The sequence below is a fragment of the Lepidochelys kempii genome, chromosome 1, assembly GCF_965140285.1.
Source record: "Lepidochelys kempii isolate rLepKem1 chromosome 1, rLepKem1.hap1, whole genome shotgun sequence".
NCBI lineage: Eukaryota > Metazoa > Chordata > Testudines > Cheloniidae > Lepidochelys > Lepidochelys kempii.
Window position 1 is genome coordinate 146,589,070 of NC_136380.1, and position 26,636 is coordinate 146,615,705.

Consider the following 26,636-nt stretch of genomic DNA (forward strand, 5'->3'; position numbering starts at 1 on the left):
GCATGTGTGTGTATATTTAATATATAACAATGTATATGCAGTCCATATCCAGTGGTCTAGCAAATAGTTGTGGAGAACTTTGAAGAGGAGACCACTGTAAAACATGTACTGGGATACAGCATATATACAGTCCACCTCCTTCACCTTGAGAAAAAAGGAAGAAGAACAAACTCAGACAGAAACTAGCTAGTAGCCATAAATGTTACAGAGCAGTTGTGTAACATGTTCTCTGCTGATCCGACAGAAATAACTCTCTCCCCAACTCCGTGCCTGGGGGACTTCCTCTCAGATGATGATGATGTTTGTCAGCATTATCTTCCAATGTATTCCCTCTTCCGCATGTTGAACAACTGTCCACAGCAATGGGACATGGAATATTAGACAGAGATGTGTTGCTGATGGAGAAGAATGTGGTGGCACTAGTCCTCCACACAAACACCCTAACTCTCCAGTATATCCTAAGATCTACAGCCTTTCTCTATTGAATATTGGGAACTCTCCAGGCTCAGTAGGTCTCAGCCTTGCCTGTTCCAGGGAACAAAACCTGTGTCATCCAGTGGAATGATCTGAAGGAAAGAGTCTCCTGGGTCCTACATTTAGGGGACAAAAAGGCTTTAAGGTTGTTGAACCTACCCACTTTTCCACAGCACGCAGCTTGTAGTTACCTGTCTTATCTGAATATAACTGTTTTAGTCATAAGATACTAGTTGTAACTTTTCAATCCATAACTAGAATTATGTTATATATGGAAGGCCAGATCTTCTGGTGGTGTAAATCATTACAGTTCCATGGAAGACAGTGGAGCTATGCCAATTCACACCAGCAGAGAGTTCGGGATAAAATTCTTGTTAAGCTAATGTCTCCATGTATTGGACAGACATTCACTACTATATATGCTGGTACTATCTGCTCTTGCATGCTGTTAGCTTTTTATTTCATGTATTTATTAGCATAGTTACTTATCAAAGTAGAATGTGGCATGGCTGGGCTAGAGTGGAGGTATTTTACTTGTTTTCTTTTTTCTCTGGAAGGACTTTTCTCAGCTCTGATCATGGTAATCTTTGACTCATGTTACCTAGGAAACCACAGAACCTTTTATATTGCATCAGTTCATTTTTCTCACTTCTCATAGATTTCCTCCTTGCTAGTCTGTTTAGTTTGTGTGGATACTCTACTGTTGCATTCTGTTAATTCACCACGACTACCACCGCATTTCTCTTTTTTTCTTTGTTTCAATGTTGAACATTAAAGCAGTTGGCAAGCACTATGCCTGATTCTGACCACAGATAAACACCAGCACAAATCCAGAGTGACACTTTGTGAAGTGGGGGGAATTGCCTGGGAGTAAAAAGATGAAAGCCCATTTGTCAGGCTTGTTAATTTTTCCACATAGAAAATTAACTTACATATTTCTGGGACTGATACAGCCCATGTGGATGAAGTTGTGTTTTTCTGTGCCCTACAATTCAGAAATGTGTGAATCTGGGCATTATAAACACATATTTCTATATTTGACATTTAAGTGAGAAGCTTTTACCTCCTCATTGGCCTCATGAAGAATTTACCAAAGGTCAGAAAACTTACTGTAACATAAGAAAGGGACACTGCAGAATAGCATAGTGAAATACATTGTCTGTATATATTGAATTCCATGTATTTAGATTCATTTCTTGTTTATTTAATATAGCTCCTTTGTGTGTATTTTTTAAAAAAATAATTGCGTACAGCTTGTTCTGGCTCATCTGCACTTGACAGTCTGTAAAAATATGATTTCCCAAACCTCTGTGACCAGCAGCATTGCTTAAGCAATCTTTGCATGCTGTTTATCACTGCCAAACAACACTATAGCACCAAAATATTACTATTACCATTTAACCTGTTACGATGCAGTTTTGTGCTCTATTGAGCTGAGCTCTGTGCAGCCATAGCAAGTTTTATAGGTTTTTAAAACTAATGTGAGAGATTTTAATTCTTTTTTTCTTTCTTTCACTGTTTCTTTGTCTCTTTTAAAGATGGAAGAGGTCTGTGTTAATGACAACTTAAATTGTTGGGGGGAACAGTCCTCTTCTCATAAGCATGGAAAAGTCTTTAGGAACAAAAAAAAAAAAGAAAAGAAAAGAAAAGTTTGACATGCTTACCAGAAAGACATTTGTTCAAGTTCTTTCAGCTTTGGTATTGATCCTTGCAATCTCAGAGGTGAAAGAGAGATACCATTTACAAGAATGGTAGCAGTACAGAAGAGTGGGTTTAATAAGGTAATGAAAAATTTGCTTTATAAAATCAAAGTTTGTGAATCCATTGCTCTTAAACAATTGAAAATATTAAACTTTCAAAGCAACCTGCAGTATGCCTCAGGGAAATGAGTTTGGGAATCCATAGTCCTCAACCTTTTTTTCTAACTAGGACCCCAAATTTGCCAGCTCCTTCTTGCTATTCACATCCCACAATCTGTTACACACAGCAGTGTTAGGGTTGGGGTTCTAGCAAGAACCTAGGGCTGGTTGAGGATGAATGGGCATAGAAGGGGTGCCATTCTGCTTGTTGGGTGACAGGGTGATTGTGTACAAAGTGTGATAGTTAAAAAAATGAGTGAAGGTGCTAGTTGTGAGGGATGGGTGCCCAGACAGAGTGGTGGTAATGATTGGAAGGAGCTGATATAGGTGCAGGTGCTACTGTGGGGACGAATTTCTCTGTTTGCTGTGCTCATCCCTATTGAAACTGGCTCCTTGCGAAGGTGCTGCTTCAAGATGTAGTTTCAGACAGCTCCCACCATCTTCTAATGATCATTCTCCTGGAATGAAGTGTGGTGCAGTCGGGTAGGGATAAGACTGTGGCAGGAGGCTGAGCAGGGTGTGGGCATGGACAGACCGGCAAAAGAAGGAAGAGGGAGGGATGTTTTTTTCCTTGACATTACTCCCACTGGGATTTGTGGCTTATTTTTTGTTTAATTGTAGCACAACCTGTGGGATATGAACCACTTCTGATTTGTGCCCCCAGGGTTGAGAAACATTGAAGTATTTGGTGCCCCAAATGTAAGAGAATAGAACAGAGCAGAATTCTAAGAGTGTGATTTTTGTAGAACAAGTTTCAGCTAGAAGAGGCCATTCAAATATGTAACCCTTAACATGTCAGTTATTGGAAGAGGGCAGCCCTGAAATATAGCCTTCCTTCCTTATGCATATTAGAAGTCTTCTTTGCATATGCCCTTACGCTTTCATGTGATACAAGGTACATCAAAGTCTTGGAGTAAGGGAGAGTCAAGGGTAGCCAAAATATTTGAATATGTGTTCATTACTGTTCCTCCAGCAGTTAATAGCTGGAATGCAGGTTGAAAAATGTTCACCTGCTTATGATTCAGATGTATTAACATGTAATGAGTGGTATGGACCTTTTGGGACATGATCCTAGTGTCTCAATTGCTGTCCCTCTATTTCCTTGCCAAAGCAAGACAATGTGCAATTAACAGGAGGGGTTGGACCAAGCAGGAACCAGCCCAGCTGCTCAAGGAGAAAAGGCTGCACACAATTAACACAGCATTATATAAGAAAGTCATTGTGGTAGTAAGGACAGCTGTTGTTCTGAAGAGGATAATTCCCAATGCACAAATAGAGTCTAGCAGGAACATATGTACAGATTATTTCTTTGGATTGTGGATTTTGTTTCTAAACAGCCAAGAGCTGATAACTTTTAGATGAAGCTAATACTCAATTGGCTGTCTGGGAAAAATAATCAGCAGGTAATTTCCCCCAACACCCCTCCGCCCTGTTAAAAAAAAAAAAGACTTTTTGGACTTGGCTGTCTCACATCACATTTGTACCTTCCTCCTGTCTTTGGGATGAGATACACAGAGAAATAAACCAGTAACACTTTCTGGTTAAATTCCCACAAAACTGAAAGTGGAGAGGATGAACATATTGTGGGAATTCACTTTATTATTTACCAGTACAATGATAGCACCCAAAGGCATTAGTCAGGAGCAGAGTCCACTGTTCTTGGTGCTGTATGGTCCCTAATTGAAGATTTTAGAATCTGAAAATGATGAGGAAAGGGTATCTAAAGTGTAAGTAAAACCGTGAGGATACTCATGGACATGCAACTTTAAAAAAAAAAGTAGAAATCCCTATATTTTTAAGATAGGGCAGTGGTAGTATGATAGAGAATTGCAGGATGGTGAATAAATAGGACATGAGAATGATAGGGGGAGCAGGAGTTTAAGGGTGAGGGAAAGAATGTGGAGGGATTATGTGTGAAAGGGTGGTGGGGGAAGAGGTAGCAACAAACAAAGGACCAAGTAGCTGATAGAAAATAACGTCCAGAGTTCAAATGGTAAAAAAAAAAACCAGTTGTCTGGTAATCAAGGGCTCTGGAGGTGTCTTGTCCCGCTGCTGCTGACTGTTGCTGGAGAAGTCTCCTACTCCTGTCGGATTGGTTCTATCATCAGGTCATTTTGCTCTGTTTCTCTGGGCCCACTTCTGTGTGGTTGTTAGTTTGGGGTTTTTTAAAGCTGAAATACTTAGGGGAATTATTGTCTCCTTTGCCAAAGAAGAGAATGAACAAAACAAGGTTGCTTTAGAAACTGTATTATTTGAAACGAGCAGCTATTGTTAGTGCTGCCATGGAAATTACACCTTGAAAAGGCCAAAATTCCCCCAGCATATTGTATTTTTTTCGTAAGCCTGTGCAAGAAATGTTGGATTTTCACTATTGAAACTGATCTCCCTTGCTCATTTTGTTAGATTGGCTTCTCAGTTCACACATCCTTCTGCTATGCCCTCAAAAATGTACAGCAAGTGTAATGTTGGACAATTTTTGCTTTAGCTGATTGTTCCTTATTTTTTTGAACACAAGAAGAAATGAGCTATTATTGCCAAGTAGTGTGCACAGCCTGTAGACAAATAATGCCTTTACACTGCAAAACCTTTAATGATTGCTGACTACTCAGAGGACTCAGTTGTTTGAGCTAGCACTTCTTTACAAAAATCACCCCAAGTATTCAAACAGTCTGAGACTAGCAATCAGTTAAAGACACAGTGGTTAGCGCTCTTTGATAAAGTGGGTCATCTGTATGCTACTGAGTATTTTGGCTCTGACGTTTTGGGATCTGTTTTCCTGGGCACACCGGAAGAAAGACAAGGCACAAGGGATATAGTTTAACTAAGCTACAGCTTTATTGATCTAGCTCATCTGGGAACTATCCAACAGTAACTTGTATAGAGCAGATCAGCCTTCATTCCCTAATCTAATCCAACTGGTGGAGGACTGCTGTCTACCCTGCACCCCACCAGAGCTGATCCCAGCCCATTTCTGGGACTCCACCTGATACAAGGCCTAAGGGGCTGGGGAAAGAGGATTTTGAGTCTGAACCCCATTCCCCAGCTTCTTTTGGATGCTTTCCACAAAGTCTACTTACAACTCCAGTTTACCAGAGCAATAATTGAAGATACAGAGAAGAACAAGGTACATAGGTTTATCAATTCTTTTAATGAGACTGAAGGGCTAACATGGTTTTCTTTCAATCACGTCTGGGGTAACAGGAAAATTAATGCAAGAATTAAAATACACCCATGTTCATAATCATGAAATCAATTGAACATTTCTTTCATTTTCCTTGACTAAGTAATTTTTCCCTCTTCCTGCTTATTCAGACCATTCTAAGGTATGCTAAAACAAACAAACAAACAAAAATACCAAGTGCTGATCTATTTGTTTAAACTGGGGGCATTTTTCTTAAAGCTCCATCAGAACTCGTCTGCTCTGACTTACCATAGGTATGAAGATGCCTTTCCATCTGGGGACCATTACTTCTTTGTAATAAAAAATATGCCTTACACAAATTTCATAACATCAGATGAAAAGTGCAGAGCACAATCCGGCAGATAATAGAGCACAACCTGCAGGAAATGATGCACTATAATGGAGATTCCCTGCAGGACTCTGTAAATCCCTCCCTTTGTTCCCTAGTAGGTCTTTCAATCCCTAATCTCCTTTTTCTTTGCAGATTTACTGTGTTTCCAAAAAGTAAACAAGATTTGGAAACACTATTCTTTGTTTTGGGGATGTTAATCAATACACATTTCTGTAATTTTAAAAGTGAAATTCATTAGCCTTTCATTAAAACTCCCTTGGCTTCTTTGGACAATTTACTGCCTCTTCCTCTCCACTCCCTGCTAATGTATTCAAAGTTCATTAGATTAATATTAACACCAAAATCCTGTCTACTACAGTGCTTCCTAAAAATATAGATGCAATCACAGACAAAGCAGCTAGCTCCCCTTCACCTTTGCATGAATTATTGATTTGATCATAACATTGGGGATTCCAATAGGCCAAGGTCACAGAACAGTTGTTCAAGAACTTGCCATTTACCATCAACATATGTAACAAAGTGATACCCAAAGACTATCGCCTCTGTCTGCTTATAAAGGCTCCTCATTAGTGTTTCTCTTTATCACTTGGACTCTGTTAATTCTATATTTTCCATTTTTTCCTTAAAGAGGAGTTGATACCATTTAACTATTTATTATTATTATTATTTATTTATTATTAAATATATATATTCTTCTGCATAGCTCCTAAGAGCTATTGAGTTCCCCTCCTCCACATCTGAAGTCCCCTCCCCCAGCCTTAAGGGGAGGAGCTACAGAGCCTGGGAACTCAAGTTGGGGGGACAACTAATGACAAACAGGATCAGTAGTGAGGGTCACAGGGTCATAAAGAGGGAACATGAGGGGAACACTGAACCGTGGCCCCTGGACAGCGCCTACTGCTCCTCAAAGGTGTCTAGGGAGCCAGCAGATGCAGCCCAGAGAAACTTTGCCTGGACATGTGATCGAAGGAAGGAATGGAAGTAGGCCTCTCAGTCCCAGAGCACCTTCCCTTCCAGCATCCTCCTCCTAGTGCAATGGACGGCCACCTTGGCTAGTGTCAACAGGAGGCTGACAAGGAGGCCCCACGAAGTCACGAGACAACAGTTAGAGTGTGCATAAATCAGGAAGTGCAGGGAAAATTACAGCCAAAATCTGACGAGAAGGTTCTGGAAGAGCCAGAAAAGGTGCTGTAACCTGGAGCACTCCAGATAGACATGCACCAGCATAGTTGCACAAGCATGCACATAGTTGTGAATTGGGTTCATTACAGTTGTTAAACCTACATGTTGAAATTTACACATCACATAAATATATGTTAAACAAGTAATTGGCTATTTATCACCATAAATAAAATATCTTATTGAATACAATGTAAATGTGATTTCTATCTGAATAATTTAATTGAAAGTATGACAAAGAAATTTTACTTTCTGAGAAGCACTTTGAGTTTCACTCTGATTTGCAATATTGCATGTAGGTATGCATATGTGAAAAATAACTTCTGCCATTGTTTTCATGCAGAGCTAACCAGGTAAGTTAAGGAAGTCTCGCTCACCACGTCAACTGGGAGAACTACAGATCTGGGCCAAAATATGACCATTTAGCTCAACAAATAAACGCCCTCATTCAGCACATGCTTAACTGCTTTCCGTAATAAGGACCAAACATATTTTTCTCATATGGGAAATTTTCAATTTACAATTTTCAATAAGCATCTTGTCACAATAAATGTGACAAAACCTTTGCAATTTGTGGACAATCCTCCATACTTTTCAGTAGCCATGGCCTCCAAAATATGCTCAGTGTCTATACAGAGTGGCAGTGTAATATCCTTCCAAGCAATACTGTTTTGGCTGTATCTAACAATTTCATGTTTGTGTACTATATAGCCAGTTCATTGCCACCTGACCACAGGACAGTCATGGTCTTCCAAAACTGACACGTATTACACACTATGACTATTCATGTTGTGGGGATACTTAGATGTGGCAGTATGTTTAAAAAATGAGGAAGTGACAATTAGGAACAAAATCACAGAATTGACAGATGAACAAATTCCATTGTTTAGGATTATTCTCCATAATCTGTTCTCTAGTGCCTTGTCTCTTCAGCTATATAATGTACTTTTTTATACTAAGGAACTTTTTTCAACATCATACGGACTGTTATGTTATGTTATGAATGAAGAGCATTATGAAGTGCTGTGTTCTGATTTGGTTAACATGAAGGCAGGTCTGGCAGTGCTAATATTTGCTTTATTAATAATCTGAAAGATTAGAGTCCAAATACATTGAGAGTATAAGTGTGGACAGCTGTTAAATTTTCCATTGAATCCTATGCCAATATGAATGTGGCCAGAGATTTTTAATGCAGTTATTGATGACCAAATACCCAAGAAGCTTCAAGCCTGGTCACAATGTAAAATCCATTAGAAGTAAATATTTTTCCTCTCCAGGTATACTTCAGTGGTAAAATTACTTGTCTGATGGATTCAGGTTTTAAAATATTGCCTAGTTTTATGAAATTGTACTTTCCGAGAAGATTTCATATTTGGTGTGGTCAATTTTAGTTATTTTTTTTAACGACAGAAGAGATGAAGAATGTAGAGCACCTCAGAGGATGGAGAACCCTAGCATTTTCTCCTTTGAAAGCAGCAGACAAAGTGTATTCACACAGTTCCTATGCTCATTTTTATTGAATATTTATTCTGAAAATTGAAGTTCAACGTACCAATTGATTGATACCAGACAGTATCTAAAACTTCAGTAGTATCTAATGGCTAGTACATAACAGGCCTTAGGCGCTCACCAAGCAGACCGAATATTTATTTCATTAGAGCTGAGCTAATATTCTGCATTCACTGAAAGGGCTACTTACTTCAGGAGTCTCTTCTTATACTTATCTTTTAATTTACACAGTCCATTTGCACATACTTGCTTACAATGCATGCACATTAAACATAAAAATAATATATTTCTGTCCTAAACCCACAAAGACATATGAAGTCTGAGCTCTTACAGCTCCTTTTACTCACCCCCACTGCACTGAATGATTGCAGCCATTAGAGCATGTCATGGTACAGTACGTAAGATTGTTTGGGGACTAGAAGATCATGTTATTTGTGCAGCAGTGGGCAAAACTGGTTTGAATTGTGTCCATAAGAGGTTTAAATCAAAATTGCCTTGTTTTTTGGGGTGTAAATAATCTTAGAGGACATGAGTTTTTCCAAGGGCCCAAACCTAACCATCAATATTGCGGGCACAATTACTTGTACATGATTTGTAGGTATAGTCTAGTAGTTAGACATCTGTATGGATTCAGTTGTGACCAAAACTAATTGCATGTGTAATTTTGACTTCCATGGGAGTTAATTGTGTCTTGCAGTTGGAGTATGCATGTATGTGTGTGCATGTACATATGTGTAATCTCCTGCGCATTACAGAATCACAGAATATCAGGGTTGGAAGGGACCTCAGGAGGTCATCTAGTCCAACCCCCTGCTGTCATTTAGCCAATCCCCAATTTTTGCCCCACATCCCTAAATGGCCCCCTCAAGGATTGAACTCACAATCCTGGGTTTAGCAGGCCAATGCTCAAACCACTGAGCTATCCCTCCCCCCCTCTCATTATGGCAATAAGAATTGATATTGTCTTATGGAATGCACTGTTTAGTTTCTCTTTTATGTACATTCAGCATGATGTGAATTCCCCTTTACAAGAGAATAGGAATTGTTTAATTAAAAAATCTGCTTACACAGCCTCTTAAACATGCACTACAGTTACTTTACAAAATCATAACTTGAAAGAAAATAAATGAATTCATATAAACAGATAAATTGACAGTTTTTTTAAATGTGTGGGTTTGATGTTCATTTTTAAAACTTGTACTTTTATAATTCCTCCAACACATAAAGGGTACAAAGAAGCAGATGACCAGATAACTCAAAGGATTGGTAGGAATATGGAACTTTTAAATTCTAGGTTACTGGTTCAAATTTGGTCCACATTGGTAATGACTGAGGGTAAAATTCTCATCTTATTAACTTCAATGAAGTGAAGTTTAAATCTGAAAGTTTGGTGTGGAATGTACATTGACTTGATTGAGTATCATTATACTTAGTGGTGAAGAGGCATTACTAATTGGGGCTTCTGTTTGTAGTGTGTATGTGGGTTTTTTATTATTTTTATTTTTATTATTGATACCCTTCTTTACAGATTCGGAAAGAATGGGCACAAAAATTTGACCACAAGGAATTCTCTCTTTTGGTAAAAGTAGGCCTGGGTGAGATTAGTGTGCAGAGTTTTGCTGAGAAGGTCAAAGGTACAAAATAAATGCATTTTTATACAAAGGATGAGGAAGTAAAGGAATGTATTCTGTGGTCATCAGGCCCATATACATGTGTGTATATATAGAATATATTATGGCTATTTAGTGTCTTGCACCTAGCAGGCAATCGCCAAAGAACTTATTTTTCAAAGTCAAAACTAGTTTCACAGTTATTTCTCCACACAGTTTCAAAAACTTGAGAGGGTAATTATTAGACATTGTAAATCACTGATGCTTGAATCATTTACAAATTTATTAAATGATGACAATCCTTGTATATAAATTGTTTTTCTGTGAACTATAACACGGAAACTCTTGCCTCTGAATGGTAAGGTTGGCTTGTCCTTCCTTTACATAATCCTGTTCAGGTCCTTAAATTCTGTTACAGCTCTTATGTACATGGTGAGCTCAGCTCATGGACACTGACTTCTTAATCAGGCAGTAGTTATGTCTATAATAGTGTAAATTTCAAACGCCTGGTTGGCTTTCTGCCAGATGAATATATTCAAAAGTCATTGTCTTACTAACAATCAGCTAGCATGCTATTAGACACATTCTGTCGTGTCAAAGTTTGCTAGATATTATGAACCTCCTGAAGATTCAAATTAATTGTTGTGACCACATCAACTTCCTGCTTTAAATTCCCCTGTTTTCAGTGTAAAGATTTCATTTCTCCAGGTTATGAAAATAGAAAATAAAGAATTGTCCCATCATTAGAGTCTAACAGTTGCAGGAATTTTGGAACAAGCAAGCATGAAAGCTTAGTTCAGCAAGGTTACTTTAAAGAAACAGCTTTGCAACATGTATTCTATGTTCTGTCAGCATTACATGTAAGTGTACTATTTTTCCAGAGCTGTTTTTAGTTACTGTGTTAAAATAAATCAAATAATAATGCATAAGGACTGTTCAAAATAAAGTAAAATAGAACCCACATATTCCTGAAAAACACAATTTTACACATTGTTGCTTTATGTAGGCTCAGCAAGCAAATGGTTCTAAAGGAAAGTGAAGGAGCTTGGGGAAGGAAAATACGTCAGTGCTGACTTTCAATGCCTTAATTCAACAACACGCTAAGCATGTGCTTAAAGTTAAGCATGTTCTTAGTCTCATTTAAAGTTAATAGGATGTAAGTATGTGTTTAAAATTAAGTACATGCTTTTGTGTGTAGCTACAGTGGTACAGTTGGGTAAATGTTTCCTTAATGAAGAAAAAATTCAGACAGAGGTCCAGATTTTAAAAATACAGCTTTTTAAAACTGAGCCACTTACTTGCCTAAATATGTATCCCAGGGCCAAGATGTAGGCATCCAATTCTGAAAATGTTAGTCAGGTTATATTTACTCTGGCCACACCTAGGAAAAAAATGTGTCTCATTTCCTCAGTCGATTTATACAGAATAAATCCATACAAAATCAGGAAAAAAAAAGTCTGTTATCTAATAGGTAATCAGCTCACACTAAATCAACATAATTTAAATTCTAAGTATTGGGGTAGCTGTGTTAGTCTGTATCCACAAAAACAACGAGGAGTCCGGTGGCACCTTAAAGACTAATAGATTTATTTGGGCATAATAAAGACTCCTTGTTGTTTTTATTTAAATTCCAGTTCCTAACAGCCATACTCTACTATCCAGTATCTCTGGGATAATTTTTACTGCAGTCACATTATCAACCTGATCACTGACGTGCTGCCAGTTTTGTAAACAAGGGTCAAAACAAAAATACTCCCTCAGCCCTTTATACTTCAGTGGGTCATAGGCCAACACTAAATGTTGTAAATCCCACTTGGAATCCGGAAGTGTAGAATAATTATCAAGGTATCTGTCAAAGTCAAGGCAATAGAGTAAATGGGGAAACTGAAAGTGGAATTAATAGTACAATGAGTTCTGGGAATACAAAAACTATTTGACTAGGAGCTAACTGAACTTTGAGAATTTTAGAAATAATGCCATACAATTTAGTGTCCTCAATCTCAGTACTACCTCATAAACCAAGAATCCTTAAATGTGCTCTCTCGCAAAGCTCTCCATAACGTCCGATTGCTTGGTGAAATTCAGTATTTTGAATGTGTGTGTGTGTGTATGTGTGTGTTCTTATTTTCACAAACTACTTTAGTATCATCCTATACCAAAAACCAAGGAACTCTCCTTATATTAATATTCCTGCGTAAGAGAGGCTATAGATTCATAGTAATAGCCCATGATAAACTGTCACTATTTTAAAAGTCTATGATAAAGCAAAATGGGGGGGCGAGGGGTGAGAGAAAAGGAAATCTGAGTGTTGTTTAGGAGATTGACTCAGTAATACCACAGGCTATAAAGACTGAATACAAATAAATTGAGAGGTTGTGAGAAAATGTTTCTGGGCAATTGCTAATTTAGCTTGATTTAGACCTCTTGGTGGCAGGCCAGACTGAATAGAGAACCCCCACCCAAGTCATAATATGTTAGGATATATGTAAACTACCAGACTAGCATTCCCAGAAGTAAGGGAATCTAGAAGTCTGCACCACAGGACTGTGAGGAACTTTAGCAGTGTTAAAGCCCCTGGGGCAAAACAGAACGTAAGTCTCTTTGCCAAATTGCTTGAACTTCTGCTTAATCACCAAAGAGTTGAGACTTTCCTTAGTGCTTGGCACAATTGTCCAGGACAAGGATTTGTGTGTACTTGTGGATATGGTGTATGTAGACATACAGGCAGGACAATTCTCTGCTTGGGTGTATATATCATTCTCCACAGTTGTATTCCAGTTCAGTTTCTTTCAGTTGTGTTGGCGCTGCAGAGCTAACAGGAATAAGAATAAATACTAAGAACTGTAAAGCTTTTTTTTTTGCCACAGATTAGAATCTGCTTCTGCACAGGAAGCAGATCTGTTGAAAGACCCATTTTTATAGTCCTTTTTCAAAGCAGAACTGTATTCCCAGTGTCTGGGAATGGCCACCCGGTACTTTGAGCCCAAGTGTGAAGGGGAAGGTGTTGCTGTGTGAAGGTTTTGCTACCTACCTCATCCAAGCAAATAAATAGATGTTGTGTGAAGATGGATGAAGAGAGGGGGCAGTCTTGGTTCCACGTGCTCAATGCACCTTCTCGCGAATCAGAAGGCTGGAGAAATGTGCCATTGGTAAAGGCCAAAAGCAATTTAATATCCACCTAGAGCAAGGAAAGAGTTAAGCTTCAGCTCTTGAGGAGGTGCGGCTACTTGCCACTCCTCACACAGGGCAGACTGTAAAATTACAATCTAATCCTACATTTTCTTGAGAGAAGAAATGGAGGCTTGTTAGAGACTTATTTATTTATTTATTTATTACACATATGGCTCTTCATGGCATTTATAACTATTATTCCACTGAGTGAGCAAACTCTGCAGTATGGGCCGGGTGAGTACCTTGAGCTGACAAGTTAGCTTAAGGAAGACAAAGAATTATCACAACAGTTTTAAAGTTGTTACAAGAAAGAAATAACTATTAAGTGAGGTCATTGAGTGTGAAGTGCAAGACAAAATAGGGACCCGTTTCATTACTTTAGCTATGAAAGGGGAAGGAAAGGCATTAGATGCAGGAATGAACTAGAGTCTAAATACATTCAAGTGTCAATAGAAGTATCAGTCATAAAAACTGGGAAACAAGTAATTTAACCTACATGGCACAAAGAAGACATTGGACATGATGTTATGTGGACTGAATACTCTAGAAACTAATTTCTTCTTGTTGTTACTGTCATGTTTAGAAGCCCCAGTCATGGATCAGGACACCACTCTGTTAGGTGCTGTACAAACAGATGGTCCCTTTCCTGAAGAGTTTACAATTTAAATAGAAAACAAGAGCCAACAGATAGATAGATACAGGGGAGTACAAAGAAACAATGAAACAGTACTAGTCAGCCTGGGAGGCTGTGGTCTCTGCATACAAGCAGCGTAACTGTTGTCAAGTTTTTTATGGGCATCACAGCAAAGGAGTATAAGGAAGGATTTGAAGGAAAACAATGAAGTGGTTTTGTGGCTGTTTATGGGAGTTCCTCCCAAGTGTGAGGGGCAGCTTGGGAAAAGGCACAAAGTTGATTATTTAAAATTTAGTAAGAGGGTGATGGAGGCTGTCATTGTGGGCCGATCAGAGGCAGGAAGCCTATTTCTCTATAGTGAATGAGAGATGCTAGGTAGGGTGGGAATAGGCCATGAAGTCCCTTGAAAGTAAAGATCAGTAGCTGTCAAGGTTCCTCCCCCACTCTGAACTCTAGGGTACAGATGTGGGGACCTGCATGAAAAACCTCCTAAGCTTATCTTTACCAGCTTAGGTCAAAACTTCCCCAAGGTACAAAATATTACACCCGTGATCCTTGGACTGGCCGCTACCACCACCAAACTAATACTGGTTACTGGGGAAGAGCTGTTTGGACGCGTCCTTCCCCCCAAAATACTTCCCAAAACCTTGCACCCCACTTCCTGGACAAGGTTTGGTAAAAAGCCTCACCAATTTGCCTAGGTGACTACAGACCCAGACCCTTGGATCTTAAGAACAATGAACAATCCTCCCAACACTTGCACCCCCCCTTTCCTTGGGAAATGTTGGATAAAAAGCCTCACCAATTTGCATAGGTGACCACAGACCCAAACCCTTGGATCTGAGAACAATGAAAAAGCATTCAGTGTTTTACAAGAAGACTTTTAATAAAAAATAGAAGTAAATAGAAATAAAGAAATCCCCCCTGTAAAATCAGGATGGTAGATATCTTACAGGGTAATTAGATTCAAAAACATAGAGAACCCCTCTAGGCAAAACCTTAAGTTACAAAAAAGATACACAGACAGAAATAGTTATTCTATTCAGCACAATTCTTTTCTCAGCCATTTAAAGAAATCATAATCTAACACATACCTAGCTAGATTACTTACTAAAAGTTCTAAGGCTCCATTCCTGGTCTATCCCTGGCAGAAACCAGCATACAGACAGACACAGACCCTTTGTTTCTCTCCCTCCTCCCAGCTTTTGAAAGTATCTTGTCTCCTCATTGGTCATTTTGGTCAGGTGCCAGTGAGGTTACCTTTAGCTTCTTAACCCTTTACAGGTGAGAGGAGCTTTCCCCTGGCTCTTCCCTTTATATTTATGACAGTAGCTTATATTTGAGTGATATGGTCAAAATGATGGGCAAAGCAAATGGTCTCTGCAGCAGCAATCTGAAGAGATATCAGTGGGATAAGATTTAGCAAGGTCAGAGAGAAGGGTGTGGCAGTAAACAAGACACCATAGCTCATGAATTAATAATTTTATTTTGGTCAAGAATTAATCTATAATTTTATCTTTGAACATCCCAATACCACTGTGGGAAAGAAGGAAGGAGACTCATTTGAAAATAAAAGATGTGATTTTGTTAAAGCATATTTCATACCTAAGATGGGGATCCATTTACACAGAGTAGTTAACCCGTGGCCTTTTCTGCAGCTGCACTCCTGGTGCATAGATACACATAATTGTCTTCCCAGCACAAATCTATTCCAGTTTTTGTTTCCCAGGTAGTGAGCCAAAAGGTAGTTTACTCTGTGGGAGGAAGAGAGAGACAGGGGAAAAATGAAGACTGGCAATCTCTATTCAGCTAACCCTCAGACTGAATTTGACTGTAGTTATCTTGTCTCTTGCCCTGGGTCCTCTACAGGATCAAGTCACTCCTGGGAAATCTCATTGTTCCCAAAAGGAGTTCAGCTCACTTTGTGGGATCTTTTCAGAATCCCATTATATCTCACTTATCTCTAGTCTCTGGAGGCACTCCCCTGGTTGCTTCAGCCCTCCAGGGCCTCTTGACTGTAGCAAGCTTGTACTGTCAGTGTGTCCCGAACAAAATGGAGGGGGAGGCAGGGGCAGGTAAGGTTAGCCAATGGCTAAGACTGAGCTCCCCTTGCAACCTTTCACTAGCAGTCCCTGGCAACCTATTTGCCCCCTTATCCCTCATGCCCCGTCCCCTTTGTTTTAAGCTCCACTTTTGCAGGTGGAACATGTTCTGCAGGGTCACCTAATTGGCATTGTCTGTGTGCAGGAATGCTCATTAGCCTTCTACCAGCAGGAAGGGTGCATGTCCCATCACACACAGGGACAACACACAGAGAATACGCAAGGATCAGACAGAGTATCATCTTGTTGATAACATATTTCAGAACTCTCTCTCTTTAGTCCAATCCAAAATGGAAACTTCATGATTTTATGCTTTTTAAAAACACAAACCAAATCTGAAACATTGAACCCTAGCTAATCTACCCAGGGTTATTCTGTTATAATTACTACTAGCAATATGGCAGCTGAATTCTGAATAGAAACTGGATAAACTTCAGATAGATGGTATGTTTTAATAAATTAATTTAATTAATTAATTAATGTCCAGATCTGGCTACATTGACTCTAAAATATAGCAGAGTTTCCCCTAACACTTACAATAGTTAATTTAAATAATTTGTTTCCTGCTTATTGATATTTTCTTGGTAGTTCAGTGCCACAGTGGGCTGATGAGAAATGGGAGCATTCTACTCATGTTGGGAACTGCATGGAGCATGGGCAAGGACATACTGTCAGTTTTGCTGAGGATGCTCACGCTGGTAAATCGTTTTTGTAAAGTCACAGTTTTGTGAGGAGCTCAGATGCCACAAAAATGGGAGTTGTGTAGCCTTCATGAAGAGATAAAATAGGTGTCCTTTCACTATAATACCACTATTATAGGAACACACACAGTTTTCTAAGGAAGGGCTTGAGGCCACGTTGATACGGTCTCGTACTTTCAGTTTGAGATTTTATTGCAACAATTCTTTATCTTTGTGGGGTGGAAGTACGGTTTCAAATTTTCCCTTTTAATCCATTATTAAGCAGTATCACCAATGCATTTATTTTCCTGCCAGGCATTTTACTGGGTGTGCAGATGCTACTGCAAACTGTAGACTAGAGCTTGGGTTTCTGCAACATTCAGTTTGTAGTTCAAATTAATATTTCTTTGTTGGTAAGAGGTGCGGACATTAATAGAGACATGAGCAATCTTATATTTACATTAAAGCTACCAACTTTCTTAGATTGAACTCAAGTCCCCTATATTCCAGGAAGGAGCCCTAGCCCCTGCACTAAGGCTTGTCCCAGAATATCCCTATCTCTTCTGTTGAAGCTGTTCCACTTTGTAAAAAATAATTAAATAATCATTGTCTCAGAGACTTGAATTTAGGGAGTGCTCTAACCACCAGACTATTGAGTCACTCTTAATCTGATCCAAGGACTACTGAATTATGTATACCCAGTGGAACAACTTCAACAGGAGTGAGTGAGAACAAGCCACACCAGAATAGCCCATAATTCTCCACATCAGGCAAAGGGGAGGGAGAATTGAACCTGGGTCTCCCCCATCCCAGATGAGTGCCCTGATCACTCAGCTAAAAATAATAAGGTAACCACTATTACTGCCTAATCCAAAATGTTTTTGGAAAAAACTTGTAAAATTTGCAAAGTGTTGGGTCAACTGAAATTACGTTTTTATACAAATAAACTATTAATCCAATAATGCCCATAGTCAGTCTATAGTCCATCAACTTCCAGCACCTCACCTGTCCTCTTGCTTTCCTAAGAAGTAGTGGCTCTGTGAAGCCTGCTACCACCTTGTACAACTGAATTCATAATTGAGGGTGGCTGTGCAAGATGAGAGTGGAGAGTCTGCCATGTAGCTTTCACACCTGGCTGTAACTTTCCCTTACTAATCCATCACTAAACTGGCAATCAAATGCTAATTCGTGGCAATGAGAGAGAACATTTAACTTTCAATGTTTGTGTGGTAGGGAAATGGTGCTGAGAGGATTCTCAAGCATATGCTGTCTGGTGTTCCAGTTATTTCGAACAGCCGATTTTTTCACAAGTTTATGCTGTCTCCTGCTGGGGAATAATGTTTTCTGCCTTTAATAGAATGGTCAAGTGTCCAAAAGTATCCAAAACCCTTGTCTTCTATTAATACATTTAAAGTACATTAAATAGAGTAGGCAGGGATCCATTCATCAAGGTAAGCAGTGTGGAAAACATTGCATGTGAGCATAACAAACATCCTTAACTTCACATATGATGCTGACATCATCATCTGATGAATCAATCAAAGATTGAGAGGTGCTGAGTCAGGCATCAAACTGTTTTGTGATTCCCTGAGTAGGCTGTCTGTATTGTGTAATCCATTTAAATAGCCATATAAATTATAAAGCTCTACTTATATCCTAATTTATTTTCGGAATAGAAGATTTGTCATTTTTTTATGAGCAAATGATTTGCTCAATGTGTGAGAGAGATGCCATCTGTACAGTGCCTAGCACTAGGGTCTCTGACCCTCTCCTGAGGATTCAGGGTGCTACTGTAATGCAAGTAATGGTTATTAGGATCCCTCTTCTCTGAAAAAGGATATTGCAAAACTTTAAGATGATGAATGAAAAAGTGTAAATTATCAAGAGAGAACATCCAAGAAAGAAGGCAGTAATGTGGGTCAGTCTAGCCACAAATGTGATGATGCAATTGAGTGGAAACCCCCCACAAAAGTCACCAAATCAACTCTGCTAGATTCCTATTTGCAGACTGAGCAGCCAAATTGGTTGTCTGTTTCTACTTGGAGCATTGTCACAACATCACACCACTCTTGTGCTTTACTAGTAAGTTCCTTTTTATTGCTCTGTAAATTTCACTACTTTCTTACACTTAGAAGTGCTGCTGAACATGGAAGGATAAGAATGACTTGCAAAAAAATCCAAAGATTTAAGAATCCAAAACTTTGTACAGTAGAACCTTAGAGTTATGAACACCAGAGTTACAAACTGATCAGTTAACCATGTACCTCATTTGGAACCAGAAGTACACAGTCAGGCAGCAGCAGAACCAGTAGTGTGTGAAACGTAAACTACTAAAAAAAATAAATAAAAGGAAAGCAGTATTTTTCTTCTGCATAGTAAAGCTTCAAAGCTGTATTAAGTCAATGTTCAGTTGTTAACGTTTGGAAGAACAGCCATAAAGTTTTGTTCAGCGTTGTGAACAACCTCCATTCCCAAGGTGTTTGTAACTCTGAGGTTCTACTGCATTGCCTTCTATTGCACTTGATTCTGGCTTCTCATGATTGCTTCATTCAGTTTGGCCTCTCAGGCTTTTTACTTTTGGAATGCTTGAAAAGGTTACTATCATAGTCCTTGCTCTTTGCAACAGATGTGTTTTTCTCTGACATTTTTAATGCTGTCAGTGATCTCCATCTGTTTCAGAACGCTAATGTAGTAGATCATGAACATGAATTGACACCTGTTTTTGAGATCACAATAATTCTAATTTGTTGTTAATAGCATGTTAAGAAGGGTCATACTGCCTGGAAATAATTATTGTATAGTTTTCTGGGGAAATCAAAGGTACTAATTTAATAGTGCCCAGATGTGTTGCAAAGTGACTCTTGCAACACTTCCACAAGGACTGATGGTGTGCTGCTTAGGGACTTCCAAAGAGCTGCTACATCAAAACTTCATGTTGCGGAAGCAGTATTGCTAAAGGACTTTTTATTTAAGTCTTCTGGATGTGCTGTTCCTCTTGCAAATCCATTATTCTGCAGTAAGTGTTCTAGAGCAAGTTTGGTTGTGCAATCGACAAACCATCAGTACTGAACCGAAAAGTATAGTTGCTTTCTAGAGTATTTCTCTGCCAGCAGGGGGAAAATGACAATCCTGAGATTTTCCAGTTGTGGCTGACCCATTATCAGATTGGGTTCCTTTGCCATTTGAAAACACATTGACATTAAATAAATTGTTAGTTTAAAAAACAAACAAACAATAGAGTCCGACTTTAAGGCGCTGACCCAAAGCCCACTAGGTCAAAGGAAAGACTTCAGTGAGCTTTGGCTAAGGCTTAAGAGAATGCAACTAACATTGGGACTGAGGAACTGTCTTTCCTTGGTACAGGACTCCTCTCACTATCTTTCATGTATTCCATTCAATAGAACTGTTCAAAATATGGCTTTCCCCATGGAAAATTTCAATGAAAACAAAACAAAAACCCATTTTAATCTAAGTTTTCCATAGAAAAAATATTTTAGGCAGAAATTTGACTATATTCATATTTTGGCCAGAAACTAAAAACAGGTGTTTGACAAATTTTAAAATCTGCCATAGAAAAGATACTTTAAAAAATGTTTGGTCTAGAGCTCCCTTTTCTTTAGAAAAATAGGTATGATTAAAAGATTTTGATCAGTCCTAATATTCAGCCTCATTTCCATTCCATTCCCACAATCAAGTCACCTTTATTATCAGTGGTTGAAAATTATGAGTTTTGGAGACAATCCTTAGAACTGAGAGATCTCCCAAGCCTGAGGTTAGGGCCTCCAAATAATCCTGGTTCTGAGTTTACCCGTGTTTTTTCATAGTCACTGATTGAATTCACTCTAATAGTTTATAAGTTAAGAAATCTATGTCTGCATTACTATATTGGGAGAAACATTGCTTAATTTCACAATTTCCGTTGGCATTTCTGGCCTTCCTGCTCGAGGAAGCCATCCTTCTCAGAAGTGTTGTCATTTGAGACACTAGCAGCAAGAGAGTCCTGTTGGAGAGACTGGAAATCATTTTTAAACTGCTTTTGTAACAAACAGGGGTGAAAAACAGCTTTTATTTTCAGAACTTGAACATGATGTTCTTTTCATGATTGTTAATGCATTTGGGGGTTATACTAGATGACCTTTGTGATGCCTTCTAACACTGTGGTTCTATGATTATATGCAAATAGTCACAAAGTGGGATGCCTCCAGTACTAGGCTCAGAGATGCCATAGTGTGACTGCATTTAAAAGATACATATAATAGTTTATTCATGGTAACAAGGGCTTCTTGCCTTGTGAACTCTGAGGCAGTTAGCCTTCTAAAAATTGTGTTTTCCATTAAAACCCTAAAATAACAAATTAACAAGGAGTTCCACACCATAACTAAACTGAGACCTTTTGAAGGCTTTCATGAAAAAATGATCAGAGACTCTCCCCAGACTAGACAATAGCCTGGTGCCTAGAGTACTCCTCAGGTTCAAGTCCCCTATCCAGACCAGGCAGAGCAGAACTGTGAAGCTGAATCTCTCACATCCCAGGTGAGTGTCCTAACCACTGGGCAATAGGTTATTCTGAGTAAGGTATCTTTCTGGCTGTTTCTCTCTCTGGTGTTGACCAGAAATTCCATTCTCAACATGAAAAATTGGTGCAAGATGAACCGAATCCAAAAATTGTGAAAAATTTCAGCAGATTGACAAAATCTATTTCAGGTTGAATGGAATATGTTGCTCAACCCAAAACAAAATGCTTGACCTTTTAAAATAATTAAATTCACAAAACAGTTGTGGCTGTAGAGCTAATGGCTATGTGTTTACCTAGGCTGTGGAAGATCCCAGGTTTAATTCCCTCCCCCCTTACTTGGAGAAGTGATTTGAACTTGTGTGTTCTACATTGCAGGCGAATGCCCTAACCATTAGGCTATGGGACATGCTAGTGCAGGTGTCAAGGTTCCTTTCCCACTCTGAACTCTAGGGTACAGATGTGGGGACCTGCATGAAACCCCCCAAAGCTTATTTTTACCAGCTTAGCTTAAAACTTCCCCAAGGTACAAACTATTTTATCTTTTGCCTTGGACTTTTTTTGCTGCCACCACCAAGCGTCTAACAAATATATAATCGGGAAAGAGCCCACTTGGAAACGTCTTTCCCCCCAGAATCCTCCCCCAACCCTACACCCCCTTTCCTGGGGAAGGCTTGATAAAAATCCTCACCAATTTGCATAGGTGAACACAGACCCAAACCCTTGGATCTTAAGAACAATTAAGAAAGCAATCAGGTTCTTAAAAGAAGAATTTTAATAGAAGAAAAAGTAAAAGAATCTCCTCTGTAAAATCAGGATGGTAAATACCTTACAGGGTATTCAGATTCAAAACATAGAGAATCCCTCTAGGCAAAACCTTAAGTTACAATAAGACACAAAAACAGGAATATACATTCCATTCAGCACAGCTTATTTTATCAGCCATTTAAACAAAACAGAATCTAATGCAAATCTAGCTAGATTACTTACTAAGTTCTAAGACTCCATTCCTTTCTGTTCCCGGCAAAAGCATAACACAGACAGAGAGAACATTTGTTTCTCTCCCTCCCGCCCTCCAGCTTTGAAAGTATCTTGTCTCCTCATTGGTCATTTTGGTCAGGTGCCAGCGAGGTTATCCTAGCTTCTTAACCCTTTACAGGTGAAAAGGTTTTTCCTCTGGCCAGGAGGGATTTTAAAGGTGTTTACCCTTCCCTTTATATTTATGACAGCAGGTTATTCTCAAGATCGCCTGTTGGAGCTGTTCCACTCTGTAAAAATAGTTTAACTCCATGTTCCAATTACTATTTAACTTAGATCTCCCACATCCTAGGTGAATGTCTTAACCACCAGGTTATAGAATCATTCTTACTCCCTTTCTTTGGCTTACTGACTATTGTCATCCATAGCTGCAATTCATAGTCCTTTTGTATCTAAGTCTTAAAAAAATGCTTTTTTGGCCAAAACTATATAGTGAGTTCATGTCAAATTCACAAATAGTAGTGGATGACCCAAAACTACCTTTTTCAGCCAATAAAATATTCTTCCAAAAAAAATTTCCCATCTCTAGTCAAAATTGATACATTTCCACAGAACCCTTCAATTTTGACAAATTGGTAATTTTCAATGAAACACTGAGAAATTCCCAAACAGCAACAAGGTAAAGAGAAAATACACCATATGTGCAATATATACAAGGCACTAACGTAACTTTTGGAATTTCCTGATTTTTGAAGTGGTTATTCTTAAATATTAACATTCCATTAATGCTAGTTATTTCCACTTTTCTTAAAAGAGAGAGAGAGAGAGAGAGTTAAAAGAAGAATCTGGTGGTCATACAGCTTACAAATTCCGCTGACTCTTCCAATGAGTTATTTTTCCTTCCTCTGAAGCTATTCACCTTGCACCTTTTTGGCATGGAAGTTCTTTGAACCACCACCAAGTATGCACGTGTTCATATATAGTCACCTGTGGACTTAGCAGAATGTACTACTGCACATGCTCAAGCAAGCTGTTTTTGAATGACCAGCTTTTTATTAAATCAAAGCCTTTTCCACCCAGAGCAAGCAAAGGCCTTGTCGTCAATGGTGGACATGTGCATGCCAAATTTCTAGTTTCAGAGTTTGGTTATGTATGCTCTACTCTCTTCTGAAAATATGTGGTGAATTATTTTAAAGATAAATGTATACTTTTGCAGCCGCTGCCATATTCAAAAGCAGCCGACAATATTTTGGTCAAACTTTTCAGGCAGATGCTTTGTATGGGAAATTTCACAAGGTGATGCTTTTGACAGAGATCAGTGTGTGGAAAACAAGTCTTGTAACTGAAATTGTGTTGCAGGTTTAATTATACTGGTGATGCTACCAAGCATCTACTATAAAACTTGCTAGGACCTGGGTCACAGCTGTCTTTTGAGGGTTAACAAATATTTCAGATAAGCTTAGAAATATTCAAATGAAAGATTTTGAATGATTGTGAAATTTTATTATTTGTTCACTTCAAAACATTAATAGGCCAAAGTTAGAAGAGGAATTTGATCCACTGAGTCCCTCACACATTCATGTTGTTATATTTACCAATGTCTTCTTAGATACAAACTTTAAAATTATTGCATGAATCTGTTATGAATATATATATATTTATTTACACTTTCTTTTACATAAGAAATGTTCTCTTCAGCCATATGGCCATAAGAAAAATGTACTTGGATCTGTGTTCACAGCCAGAATTTATTTGGTGATCTTGCAGTACATAGTAAAATCCTGTAGTTCTTTGGACAGCATTTATTAGGCTCACACAGAGCGAGGAGCTGACTCTTGCTGGTACCCTGGAGGCTGAAGATATCAGCTTCAGGATTTCCTGCAGCATCAGTTAGTGCAGTGACTGAGAAATGGAATTTTGGTTTCAGAAATGTTTGACTCAGGCCTGCTGTGCAATGTGGCACAGTGCTTTCAATGTATGTGTTCTGGTTCACCCCTGGGTAATTAGCCTTCATTTATACCTTTTAAAAAATTCTAAATACCAAAAATCATGTGTTAGAAAACTAAAACTGTGGCTGAGAGTTAGCATTAGGCTGAATGTTTTTCACAGAAATCCAGACAGCTTTATCATTTAGTTCTTCACTCGGCTAGTTAATTTGACATCTTTTTTCTCATTTTTATACCTTCTCTTTCTAAGTTGTTGGTGACTTCTGCTGATTAATGATAGATGGCCTTCCCCCACCTGAGAATGCAAATCCAGTAGAGTTGGTTCTGAGCAAGTGAATGAATTAATATGTGACATAATTATATAATAAATATATAAGCATTACGTTTCTGAGATGGCACAAAAAATGACTGTCAAGCCACATTTTCCTGCTTTCTCATCTCTAATAAAATCATAATCATAGCTGTTGCAAGTTTGATGCTCTTAGTTCCCAAATGTCTTGAAAAGTAAAACTGTACTACACAAGAATTGACAGTGACATTTTCAGTGAGGTTCTGCAGTCTTTATCTAAGAAATTCTGCCTTTCTATATGCTATGCTACATCTACCCCATTTCTTATCTGTTTTTCCCACCTGTTTTAAGACAATAATGACATTTAGGCTAACATTTTCAAAAGCACCCAAGTGAATGACTTAGGAGCCCAAATCCCATTTTCAAAAGAGACTTAGGCATTTAGGGACCTAAGTCTCACTGAAAGTCAGTGCCATTCAGTATAACTTCTGAAAGTGGGCTTCTAAAACATTTAGGCACTTTTGAAAACATTACTCTTTAGGTTCAATACAAAATCCTATTGATTTCAACAGGAACAAGGATGGGGCCTTCCTTTATATCATTAAAGTGCCCCTCCCCAGTGCCAATCTTTCCCCTGAACTGACAAGCTGTGTATTGTGCTCCTCATGGCATGTATACAGATAGGTGGTGTTGAGTAGGGGTGAGATTTGGTCTTCATCCTATTGTTAAAAAATAGTGGAGGTGGTTCTAAGATCTGTTGGATCCATATTGGTACCCTCTATCTCAGTGCTAATGCCTGCCCTTGTGAGGGTCAACCCACTGAGGGCACCCACATTTACTCCATGAGAAGGTGAGTGCCCAAAATGATGGTAACCATTGAATTCCACACTGGTTTACAAGGAGTTTGACCTGAAAAGTTTGACCAAAATACTGTTGGCTGCTTTTGAATATGGCAGGGCCTGCAAAAATATACATTTATCTTTTAAAATAAAATGAACAGTGCACTGGGTCTCCCAATCCCATCTGTCCTTCATGAAAATATTGCTCACTCCCCAGAGCATGTTCTGTGGGGTCCAGAAATAATGGGAGTACAAACCCATACGCATTCCATACAGGTGAGGAATGAACCATTAGCTAGAAAACCCCTGTAATGTGGATCTCTAGGAGATGAATAGTGACTACATTGAAGGTAAACCCTGCAATCCTTTGCACTCCTGACTCCTATTGAAAGTAGTGGCATTATACAAGTATGCACATAGCTAACTATTACCCAGCATGTAATTTGGTCAGAAGGTTTTAATAGGTACATTGATCCATGTAGTGCATTTTCAGCTATGGAGAAAATTACAAATCTTTCCCCTTACAGTGGTATTGAGGCTCCAGAGCTAAACCTAAAAAAAAGAAAAAGAAAAAAGAAATAATCTTCCTGGTATTACAGTGCTCTATGGTGACTTCAGATCTGTTTTTTTAAATTGTCTTTGGTGCTAGCCCAGCATGTTAGCACGAGTTGAACGGAGGTGACTCTTCTACAAATTCTTTTTTATGATTTAATTACTAAAAATGTATTTCAGCAAAAACATAAAAATGAAGCTTTTTAATATTCTTACAGGATATTTTTTATTTTTATTTTTGGTGCTTTAGGGAGCAGTCTTTAAGAGCTGGAAGATGAAAGCTCCTATTCCACACTTGATTCTCTTGTATGCTACTCTTACTCAGAGCTTGAAGGTTGTGACCAAAAGGGGCTCAGGTAAGTAGATTTTCTCCCTTTTTCCATTAGGTTTGGTGTTGTGGTTACAAATTTGTATGTAAAGCATGTTTGTGACTTGGAAAATATACAGTAAGAAGTTGTTTTATTCCTTTCTGGACACAGTGGTTAATAGGGTTTCAAAGTCAGCAACAAAATGGAATAACTCTGCAACTTCTATAGATATCTATGGACAGCTTTCTGCTACATTCCTTTGACTGAAAAAATGCAGCAGGCTATCGATTAATTGAAGTCATATAGAAAATCGGATGACTTATTTTCTAAAAGGAGAGGGGTTTTTTGTATTTGTTTTAGTTGTTCTCAATTGAAGAGAATCTAATCTGTCCTTTCGGGGCCAGGGCAGTGTTTTATTTGGGTGGATTTTTTTGGAATAGCATTATTGCAATTGTAAAAT

The 26,636-nt window shown here is 38.6% G+C and overlaps 1 protein-coding gene across 2 annotated transcripts in view; it reads left to right on the forward strand.

Moving 5' to 3' along the window:
* The window catches only part of IL1RAPL1 (interleukin 1 receptor accessory protein like 1), a 1,122,430-nt gene that overhangs the window by 91,126 nt on the left and 1,004,668 nt on the right, over positions 1 to 26,636 (forward strand). For both annotated transcript variants that reach the window (XM_073328235.1, XM_073328244.1), the window contains one exon: positions 26,119 to 26,224. In XM_073328235.1, coding sequence (XP_073184336.1) covers positions 26,143 to 26,224 — 82 coding nt within the window. In that variant the 5' untranslated portion in view covers positions 26,119 to 26,142. The remainder of the gene's footprint in view (positions 1 to 26,118; positions 26,225 to 26,636) is intronic.